We start from the raw sequence: 12,013 nt of genomic DNA, 5'->3' as shown, positions 1-12,013 counted from the left end.
TACACACTTCAAGAAGGATGCGGATCAACTCGAGAGGATGCAGAGAAGGGCCACCCACATGATTACAGGCCTGGAGGATAGACCCCAGGAGGAGAGACTCCGGGAACTAGGCTTGTTCCAGTCTGGGTAAGGGGAGGCTATGAGGTGACTTGATAGCCACCTACAAGTACACTGGGGGGGGGGGAGGGGGAGGAAGGAACACCAAGATCTGGGGGAGCAATTCTTTAGGAAGGCATCCTTTGGGAGGACATGGACCAATGGCCACAAACTAATAGAGGGAAGATTTAGGCTGGCATAAGGAAGAACTTCTTCTCCGTAAGGGTAACTAGAACCTGGAACACACTTCTGGCAAAGATGGTGCAGTCGCCATCCTTGGAGGTGTTCAAGAGGAAGCTGAATAAGCACCTCATTGAGCTCATTAACCTCCTGCCTATGGCAGGGGACTGGACTTGATCCTACAGTCCCTTCTAGTCCATTGACTCTAGGACTATGTTTGTCAGCCTCGTTCTTAATTCGAAAATATTTTCCCCATTGCCTCCCGACTATTATGAGATGGCAACTTGGCCACTACTGGAGAGGTCTACAGTGGGGGACAGATTCTTCTACCGCATCGCTAACAAATGGCTACAAGGTTGTAGCAATTGGTCTTCCTTTTCCAACTCCCTTCTGAGAGGTATAATCTAGGGGTAGGCTCAACATCTGTATCCAGTCCAGCTACCACTGGAGGACAACATACCTTCACACTTTGAGTAGTGTAGATAACAAAAATTAAAACTGCTCATGTCTTCCCTGTATTAGAACTTCAGAGCTTCTCTTTAGTGGGAAAGTTCATGCACTCTATCCAAATTTCACTGTTTAAAGCAGCGATGTGGAACTAAACCAATGAAAATATCTCAATTTCACTCTGTAGCTTCCCTGCCACGTACCTGCCAGAGAAAGAATCTAATCCTTCATCTTATGTTCATTACCATGGTACAAATGGTTAGCTCTGTCTACCATTAAAAAGTAACTTTATTTTCAAAGAACTGCTGATATACAGTTGTTAAATTTAGCAAGGAAGACTTAATTGAGGCATCTTAACAAGAGGTTAGTTGCTTCTGGAACAGTATGGCTGAACAAGAGGCCAAAACTGGGAAGAATCTCAGTCTCCAAATTAAAAAGATAAATTAGTGATACTACTAAAAAAGAAGCACTTATAAGAAATGCTGTGTGCAAGACCGATAGGCAGTTATGTATGTGAATTAAGACTAAATGAACAAAGAAACTCAAATGAGCACCTTTCCTGAAAAACACTTAGAGAAATGTTAAAAAAAAGATTCCCTATTTGCAAGGAAATGGTGTTACTAATTCTAACCCAAAACACTTACACACCAGAGGAAAAGGCAAAAGATTGAATGGGAGCCCCCCTCAAAAAAGGGTAGATAGATCTGAAAGTGCACACAGTCCCTTTAGATTACTTTTCTTTTTAAAATGAATAAAATGGTTTTAAACTGTGGTGATGTACTGAACAAAAAGGACAGGAGCTGCTCAAACAATTGCGGGGGGAGGTGTTGTATAAATAGAATCTACTGGAAACTCAAGATTTTGTTCCACTGAAAATTGTTGTTGATTTCCATTTTAACGGTAAAGGGACTATGTTCAAGTTTTATTACATAAAGTATGATAGATGAAACAGTCCTTTGCCTTATCAGAAAAAACACTTCAATTATTTTATAGAAGAACCTTCAGTAAAACCAATGTATTCTTGCAAATATTTAATTTCTGATGAATAAGCATTTTTGGTTAAAAACAAAACAAACCTGGTCCACACCAGAACTTTAACCACTATAATGTATTTATGTTAATAAATGTTTAAAAGAAACACCTCTACATAATTAAAAAAGTGGGGGTTTTTGCATGCATGGTCAATATAAATTACTAAGACTTTATTTCAGGTAAATGAACTTAAAATGAAACCACAGTTCCAATACTGCAGTATCTTATCATGGATTGGAACTTGTGTAGCCATACACATCTTTAAGCCTCAGTTGACAATATCAGTATTTCTAAAGTCCAAATATTAGAAACAATATAATTAAGTCAGTATGACTCAAAATAACTGGCATACACAAATAACACTAAAAATCAAGTTTCCAACAGTTGTAAATTAATCATACTCTTCTGGGTCTATCTTGCAAAATGTATATGTTATAATTTTCCAGTCAATAGCTAACTCATCATTTAGAAAGCGATGGGGATAAAAAAAACCCTAAATCCTATCAAACCAATGTCTGTACACTCTCCCATGCAATATCCGGCTATGCAAAGTATTTTAGTATATTTTTTCCTCCACGTTACAAAGTGTTTTGTGAACAAGAGAATTTCTATCAATTAAAAAATAAAGCAAGAAACTGTGATAAACCCACATTTTTATTAATTCACCTTGTAGAATTCTTTAAATTAGAATGATACCATGTTTTAAAACTTGAATGCATATTAAAATAATTCAAGTTTAATAGCAGTTCTCTAAAAAAATTCTCAATTAAAAATGAATAGTCTAAAGAAAACAAAAAAGTGCAGTAGATAAGATGTACGGGCACCCCCCACTTAGCACTCTTAATAGGTTCCCGAGAAACTGAGCATTAAGCCAAACTGAGTGTTAAGCAAAACCAACTTTCACCTTTTCACTTTTTAAAGCCACCAAAATCATTCTTAGCACCCGTCTGTGAGCATTATAATGAAACTCACTGAACGCTAAGTGGAATTGGGTAACACTATAGTGAAATAGTGTTAAGTGAAACAGCGTTAAGTGGGGGTTGCCTGTACAAGAATATCAGTTTCATACCAAATTCTACAAGATGTAGAACACAGTAAGTGTGCACAACCATATATTCATTATATTAACAGATTTAACATAATAGGAAATAGATTTTTAAAAATCCATTTACCACTTTCAAAACTCCTATTTTAAATCAAGAGACTTCATAAAATAATCTTGGGTTAAAGTACAGTATTAAACAAGGATTAATTAATTTTGATTACTTACTTAGGAGTAGAAGGACCTCTTGGCCATGTTCCATCTTCATTTTTTTGTTCTATCACCAGTATCTATCAAAAAGAGAAAAATACTGTAACAAAAAACATCAGCAGAATACCATTTGCTCAGATGACTCAAAACAGCAACCACTTTTAATGGGCTTATGGACGGGTGACTTATAGGGGCAGAGAAGTATGGTTATTTTAGTTTTTCAGATATCCTACTCTATCCAAACAGTTCAGAGCAGAAATCTGAAGTGCTTACTCAAATTTAAGACTAACGTGAATAAGAACCCTCCACCCCCTATTAATTAGATCCTATACGAGGAAAATGCAAGAATTTATAATTTTCCATGTATTAATCTAATTATTGTAGGGCTGCCTTGAATTCACACTCTCCCCTCCCCCCTGCTACTACAGAGGGGCAAGCAGATGGCATGGGGAGGTCAAGCAACTTGCCCCCTACTTGTGCCTACCTCCTGCCACCTCTGCTCTCCAGCTTGCAGACTCGGGCCCATTCACCCAGCCTCTGCTTCCTCCTCCTCCTGCCCCTGCCCCACAGCCTCTGCTTCCCCCTTCTCCTGTCGCTATGGCCGTGACTCTAGGTAGGGGCTGGAGCCAGAGCTGCAGCAGCCACATGGCCCCCACTCCTTCCCACCAGCGATTCTAAGATGGAGTCCCCCACCACATATTAAACTAGAAAAAAAACAACATGTCTTAGAATCAAGTAAATACAGTAAAAAGACAAAAAGCTACATTCTACTATTATGAATTAGGTTAGGGCAGCATTCTGGGACTCAAGAATTTCAGGATTGGATTGGTTTCTTCTGATATGTGTTTGTCTGACACTGATTAAGGCTATGTACAAACAGTCCCAAGATGCTATCTACCATCATGAGGCTTAAGCTGCATGACTGTACATCAGATGCCAGCTGTACAGACATTCACTGGTGCCAGAAGCCTGACCCAAGTAAGGTGGGGTAGGGTGGAAGAGGTTGGGAAGGGTAGTGGGTTCTGCAGGGGTTGGTGGGGTCAATCAGGTGCTAACAGGTCCATGGGGACTAGTGAGGTTCAGGGGAGTTTGGCAAGACAGGAGTGGGTTAGCAGGTGTGCAGGGGGTGGGGGAGGGTTGGTGAGTTCAGGTGGGGGGGGGGGGGGGTGTCTGTCAGAGAATAAAGGGCTTGGAGGGCTAAAAGGTAGCATTGGCAAGGCAGAAGGAAAAGCACTGCCCCAGGGCTGAGGCGAGCAGCTTGGCTTTCCCAGCCTCAGAGCTGCACTGTGAATGCGTGCACATATTCATGAGACTCAGTCTGTAATCACATGGATTACTTTAAGCGGAATGGTCCTGTGTCATGTATGATACATACATTCACCCGTGCTGGAGGTAGGGCTGAGATCTTGATCTAAGGAAGTTAGAATGAGTTAGAGGGGGTTAGTGGGTCTGGAAGGTGTGGGGAAGATGACCTAGGTGAACTAGAGGTAGATTGTGCTAGCCATTTTTTGCTCACTCTAACCAGCCCAAGCATCTGTACTGGGTTGTACTGCTCAGCCCAGTTAGATCAATCTAAGTGTAAGATCCATATGTGAGTGAACTACATTAGATCTGGTGGCCATTTTTTGCCCCAGCCTCCCAAACTTGTTCAGCACTTAAGACTAACCCTAGTTAGACTGATCTAAATGTAACGTCTGTACATACTCTGAGTCTCTTAGGCTGTCTACACTGCTAGTTCCCACATTGGTACTGTAAACTCCTTCACTGACTTCCAGGATAGCCTAAGTCTAGACCCAACTTGAAGAAACGGAAAGACAAAGTAAACTATATTTAAATATAAAAGGATCTACTAGGTATAGGAAAATGTAAGCAATTCAAGTCATTTTTAAAGACTAATTTTAAGTAAACAAAATATATTGCATAATACCTGGCCCTGGTATAAGCCAGCATCCTGTATGGTACTATCTGGTTTATTCAATGGTTCAAATGTATTGCTCATGTATTTGTTCCACAATCTGGTCTCTTTTTCACTTGGAATATTGAAGATTTTTCTTATTTCTTTTTCAATTGTATCTGGATTGAAAGGAGACAGCATAAAAATTAAATATTCCATGACAAAAGTCCCATATCAATACCATTTAAATCATTCTCGAAATACTAATGATACAGTGATACTAGCTGTATAGATTGTGTCAGTTTGGGCCAACCTTTTTGGCAGGTGTGCCATAAGTTAAGCCTACTGCCCCTCTAATGCCTTTCCCATGCTCAGTCTGTTCCATCCCAGGATCCTGCCAAATGGAGCCACTACAGCCTTCCCAGACTTTTAGTACAGTACCACGGAGGAACCTGAAATGAGCTAAAAACAACGGAGACAGTGGCATCCACACAACCATCTACTCAGCACATTTAAGTATAAATGTTAAGTATAACTTCTTCAGAAGACAGTACAGTCAGCATAGAAAGACAACAGGAAGAGTGGCTGCAAAGTCAGAGGCAGGGAGGACTGAGTTATTCACCTCAACCTGAATCAAATCAATCCTTTTAAATTCTACTGGCCGATACATTTTAATAAATTTGCTATATTGTCCTATCATACCCCCCTTTCCCCACAAAATATACATACAAATGTGATCCAATAATGCACCTACGCTTAATACATTTTTATTAAATAATCATTTATTAATCCAATATTCATTCTGGTACCTAAAATAGTGACATTTCTGAGGTTAAGAAAATATAAATTATAAATATAAACTGCTATACATACTTTTAAATACAATCATAATTTCTGAACCCTTTGCTGACTGGCTTTTTTCCTCTAAAATAAAGTTAGGAACATAGCAACACCAGTTAAATTTATACGTATGTGTGTGCTTAAGTGATCCTGCCCTTCAGGCGGGGGGCTGAACTCGATCTTCTGAGGTCCCTTTCAGCCCTAATGTCTATGAAATCTACGAAGTGACATGATTATAAGGTTTCCCAACAGTACTATGTTCTAACCGCTAAGAGCTTATCATTAGAACAAAGAAAAATTAGATAAAAAAATCAGGGCACAGAAAATATAAGTTTAGCCATCACAGGAAGTACCGTAACAAAAAATCATTTGCCTCAGATATTGTTCCTGTTTGCTTCGTCTCTGCTCTTTAATATACATTTTAAAAACTTTTCCTCTTGTTTAGTTCTTTGTACCTCTTTCCCTAGCTCATTGTTCCTTCTTTCAATAACACTAAATCAGAAGATAGGAAAAAAGTAAAAGATGAAGGCTAACTGGATATTTATAAAGTCATGTAGCCTGTAAAACATACAGTCCAAAGAACCAACCAATATATTAACCATCCATATTGTACTAAATAATTTCAAATATATATAGTTAAGGCTAAGTTGTAAATGATTAAATATTTACAAGTCAGCTTATATATAGTTTAATTTAAAGAAAAAACTATAAAAGTCAAAACTGAATAAAATGTTTATAAGGTATGTCTATGTTTATAAGATATGTCTATAAAATGTTTATATGATATGCTTAGAAATGTCAATTGTAGATTGACAATATTTGATAATCACATTTAGACAATAAAGAGAACAGTTTTTCTTTAATATATTATGCTCTATTTCCTATGTTGCAGTACGCCTAGCTTACATTTCAATACTCAGCTGTTCAAACATTTCATTGAAACCACCCTTACATTGTACATTTTTGTAACTTATGCTTTCAATGTAAAAGTGACATCTACGTTCGATTATATATCTACAGTATGGATGGCCTAACTATAACAACTATTCATTGTTTATATTTATAAACACTGATTAGTCTCATTAAGCATCCTGTTATCATACTGTGTGGCCTATTTGTGTTATGTGAGAAAATACAGTAAGTGTGCTTCATTAATTACTCCATACACTGAATGGTTAGTCTTTGAATAGGAAAGTTCATAAAAAATAGCAATGACATGTTTAAAAAAATCCAAACTAAATTGGGTGCTAAGTTCAGGCTGATTTTTTAAAAAGTAATTTGATAATTAAATGGATCTACAGCATGTTAATTTATTTTAAGAGCAGAGTTCTTAAGTCTTAATTCTTTGCAATTATGGGTGCAAAGTGAGAGGGTAAACATCCAGAAAACAAAGTTGATAGACAATTTCACCAAAAGCATTTTCAGTAATTAATAAACTCCGTGCAATGGCTGGCATGACGAGCATTATAGCACTAATGCTTGTTGACAGTACTACGAGGTTCAAAAAATGAAGGGAGTTCCCAAACATCTCTCCTGAAGTAGACTTGGCAACTTTCATCCACTTTTCTGTCTCTGGTATATACTAGAGATATTTTGTAAGTTCCAACTGTCCTTCATAAAATGATAAAGTAATTAAACCAAAAATTGAATCCTTCGCTCACTAAGAGCAAAACAACATTCAAAAGACAAAGAGGCTCCCAAACTTAGGGGATAGACATACCTAGATTCCTTAAAGACCTTGTGTATGTTAGTTAATTAAATACAGTGCAATACTGGACATTAGAGAGATACAGTAGATATAGGTTTATAGAGTGGGTATAAAATCCAGACTACTTTTCTAACTACTGTGCAGTCAAGTACCGTCCAAATGGATGCTGATAAGGATAAGAGTTGGTGCCAAGATGCCCCAAAAGAAAACTACGTGTCAATGATGTGGACATTGGTGTCAGAAGTGGACTGGCCAAGTTCGCCGACGACACCAAACTCTGGGGTAAAGCATCCACACCTGAGGACAGGAGGGTGATCCAGGCAGATCTGGACAGACTCATGAAATGGGCAGACGAGAACCTGATGGTGTTCAACACTGAAAAACACATGGTTCTCCACCTTGGGAGGAAAAACCTAAACCATGCTTATAGGCTTGGTAGTGCTACACTGGTTAGCACTACAGATGAAAGGGACTTGGGGGGTCATGGTTGACCACAAGATGAACATGAGCCTTCAGCGTGATGCTGCGGCTAGTAAAGTGAGCAAAATGTTGGCTTGCATCCATAGATGCTTCTCAAGCAGATCCCAGGACATCGTTTTCACGCTGTACTCAGCCTTGGTGAGGCCACAGCTAGGGTACTGCATCCAGTTTTGGGCTCCACAATTCAAAAAGGATGTGGAGAAACTTGAGAGGGTGCAGAGGAGAGCCATGTGCATGATCAGAGGTCAGGAAAACAGACCTTATGATGAGAGGCTGAGAGCAATGGGACTCTTCAGCCTGGAAAAGTGCAGGCTTAGGGGTGATGTGGTGGCCACCTATAAGCTTATCGGGGTGCTCATTAGGATCTGGGGGAATGTCTGTTCACCAGAGCCCCCCAAGGGATGACAAGATCGAACGGTCACAAACTCCACTGTGACCAGTTCAGGCTGGACATAAGAAAGAACTTCTTCACTGTCCGAGCCCCCAAGGTTTGGAACAGACTGCCACCGGAGAGGTTCAAACACCCACTTTGAATGCCTTCAAAACACATTTGGATGCTTATCTTGCTGGGATCCTATGATCCCTGCTGACTTCCTGCCCCTGGGGCAGGGGGCTGGACTCAAAGATCCTCCAGGGTCCCTTCCAGCCCAAATATCTATGAAATCTATGAAACCTACTATATTTACTCAAATATAAATGAGATGTAAGATGATCTTGATTACAAGACACCCCCCCAATAATTAGATCCTGCGTATGGAAATTTTTAATTTTGTTCTAATTTTCCAGGTATAACACCTAATTATTGGAGGTTCGCCTTGATTTTGTCCCTCTCCCACTGCTACAGCAGGAAAAAAAAAAATATATATCGAGGAGGAGTGGGGTAAGGTAGTCCCTGTGCCTTCTGCCCCCAACTTCTTCCCCCTGAAGCCCCTTCCCCTCCACTCTACTGTCAGACCCTGCTCTCCCTAAATACATGAAAGTAAGGGGCAAATTTGAAAACACTGACAGAAGATGATTTACCATATAGTTCACTGGGTTGGGCCCCAGGAGAGTCAGCAGCATAAACTCAGCACTGCTCAGTATGTGTGTGAAGACTTCAGATATCCTCCTGCAAAGGCTTAATTTGCTAATTACGAGTGCTGTGCAAAATGGCACTATTCCATTTTGACTTGTTTCAAGAGTTCCATGGAACAGTGTTTTGTTTCAAATTTCATTTCTATTTGAAACAGTTGTTCTGTTTTGCTTTGTCAAAACAGCAAGGCTGTTTCGATGTTCTGCCCATTAGCTATAATGGCGAAGCTTGAAACAGCCTCTCTCATCTGGCAGGCAGATTGGGGCTGCAGGCCCCTGATCTGCCTGCCAGATGAGGGAGGGAAGCCAGTGCTGCCACCTGGGACTGGGGAAGGGAACTGAGCCCAACTGAAGTCAGGCCAGCTGGCCCGAGTTCCCATCCCCCAGGCTAGATCAGACGCGAAGTCAGCCCAGCTGGGCTGAGTTATCAACCCCAGCCCAACCATTACAGCAGGGAAATGAAATCAGCCCAGCTGGGCTGAGTTCCTTTCCCCAGCATGGTGGTGAGGTCAGCTCAGATTGTGGGGCTGGGAACTCAGCCCAGCTGAGCTGACTTCCCAACCTCAGGCCAGCTGTAGGTCTGGGATAGGGAAGTGAACTATCAGGCTCCGTTTCTTTCCCCAGCCCCATTGCAGTGCTTGGGAGGGGAACTGAGCCCAGGCTCAGTTCCCTTCCCCTGCGCTGTGATTGGCTTCCTGCACCTCAGTGGCAGAAGATGGGGAGAGCCAGGGCTGTGCTCCTGGCTGCTGCTGGGAGCACAGCCCTGGTTCTCCCCCATCTCCCACCACCTTGCTGCTGGATTCAAAACTCAAAACATTTTGACACTTTTGAAACATTTTGACTAGCCTTGTTCTGTTTCGAGGCTGTTTCAAAGCCCTTTGTTTTGATTTGATTTTTGCTGTTTTGAGCTCAAAATGAGTCGAAACAGTGTTGAATCAAAACAGCCAGTGAAATTTCGCACAACCCTAATTATCCGCCCCACTCATGACTGGAACCAGGTGTCCATAGCCCTGGGATCCTCCAAAAATTGATACAATGAGGTTCAGGGCAATCTAGTCCAGTTCCACTTCATGGAGAGTGGGGCACATTAATCATATGCAGTGAGCTAAGAAAGAGATGACAGAGGAATTATGGGTGAACTGCTTGGGACCCATTTGGTGATGTTTGCCAGACATTTAAGGCTGGTGAAGAAACAGGAATAATTAGAAATGGAAAATAAAGGCATAGCTCAGCTATGGAAGTGAAGAACAAGTCAAAATGTATTCAATGTAGTAACTTACTATGACTTGAAAAAGAGATGGCTCTGAGCGGAACTGAGCACAACGGGCACTACCATATTCAGATGTGCTGTATTAACCTAGCCCTGCAGTAGATTCCCATCAGTATGTTTGCCAATTGTGGACCGTGTGTTTTATAGTCATGCACAGCATTGGCTGCATTTAATCAGCTTCATAGTTGGTTTCCATTACTGAGCACATACTACTTTTGGCAGCAGTTTAATGACAGATAGTGAATTTAATGTGCTTTCTTTGTATGCAATTGTAAGACTAGGAACTTTTTACCCTCCAATAATGACTGGGGGCGGGAGGGGGGAACCTCACTTTATGTTGGTATAAATATGGTACTTCTACTTAATTTCAAGGACTTTTTGGGGGGTTTTTTTGGGAAAAGAACTGGTTAGCAAACATCCGTGCTGTAAGATTGAGAGTTTGGTCATAAAATACAGCTTTTGTTTTTCAAGACTATATGGAGCAAGTTGGGTATGGTGATATGGGTCTGTGTTGAGAAGCTCAGCAGATGCTAGCATTACAACTTCCTGACCTTGCCAAGACCTCATGGATCACTGATACAACTTCGTCTTAATTTCTTTAGGACCTTCAGTACCATTGGCATTTTGGGGGGAAAAGCATGCATCAACCATAGTATCCCTTAGGATAAAGGATACTGCTTAGCAGATCTGCAGGGTACACTCTCAGGACATTTGGCATTTCAGTTCACGGAGTGTAGATTTTTGGAGCAAAAGCATAAGTGTACTACTTGCCAAGCAATGGCTCTAAATTTTAGCATACTTGTGTGCATCCGAGTCTCCTAAAGGGATGACAAGTTTGAGGATTATCCATATAAGCTCCCTATATCTAAGTTCTGTCTTAAGGTAAGAAGTAAAGCTTTTTAACATTAGCTTAACAAAAGGAAACTTTTTCTGAGACTATGCCTATCATATCTATACAGTGTCTGTTGAATAGCTATAAGGATAGCTAAAACAAGATACGGAGCATAAATTAAATCTGACAACAGAACCATGCAGATTCATGAAGCTACATATCCTATGAGTGAGAGTACTGATTATGTTAATGAATGAGCCTGAAGTTTGTTAAGGAGTTACTACTGCCTACAAGAAAGTTTCCAAACAGTAGTAAGTTTTCACTGATCTGGAATTCAGGTTCTTATAAATTAGGTTTGGAGTTTAATAAATGCAGGATTTCCTTGGATGATTTTGAGAGCCAGATCAACAAAGTATTTAAGGATATCTGAAATTAGTTGACAACTGGCTCACTGACAAACTGGTGACAAAGGTATGGATAGATATGGAGCTCTGGTCTTAAATAAGCTGCCACATCTGCCATGCACTTGATAAAATACCATCAGTGCTATGGAAAGACCAAAGACCAGGACTCTGTGCTGACAATAAGATGTTCCTATGAGAATCTGCTGTATTTCCTGCAGGCCATACACACAGACATGAGAAAACAGTAATCCCACAGGTTAAAACAAGTAAACCAGACCTAAGAATATGACAGACGAATAATAGAGGCCAAAGTCCATCCTTTGAAAGTCCATCCACTTGAAAGCAAAACATTTGAGATTCTAAAAGTTTGAACTGAAATTTCAAATTCTACTTTCTTTGAGAGAAGAAAATAATTGGAATAAAAAAACCAGTACTTGAAATCTAAAAGGTAACTCATCCACTGTTCCAATAACATGCTCCAAGTTAAAGAAATCAGTCTACTTCTAT

General features: G+C 40.2%; 1 protein-coding gene across 4 annotated transcripts in view; it reads right to left on the bottom strand.

Moving 5' to 3' along the window:
• The window catches only part of USP15 (ubiquitin specific peptidase 15), a 101,329-nt gene that overhangs the window by 54,730 nt on the left and 34,586 nt on the right, over positions 1-12,013 (bottom strand). For all 4 annotated transcript variants that reach the window (XM_090042421.1, XM_090042422.1, XM_090042423.1 and 1 more), the window contains 2 exons: positions 4,935-5,080; positions 3,026-3,087 (listed from right to left, as the gene is read on the bottom strand). In XM_090042421.1, the coding sequence (XP_089898547.1) occupies positions 3,026-3,087; positions 4,935-5,080 (208 nt within the window). The remainder of the gene's footprint in view (positions 1-3,025; positions 3,088-4,934; positions 5,081-12,013) is intronic.

This window comes from Crocodylus siamensis, chromosome 4 (assembly GCF_052110815.1).
Source record: "Crocodylus siamensis isolate JL-2025a chromosome 4, ASM5211081v1, whole genome shotgun sequence".
In the NCBI taxonomy this organism is placed as follows: Eukaryota; Metazoa; Chordata; order Crocodylia; family Crocodylidae; genus Crocodylus; species Crocodylus siamensis.
Note: the sequence above shows the minus strand (reverse complement) of the source record. Positions and strands in the feature narration are given on the sequence as shown.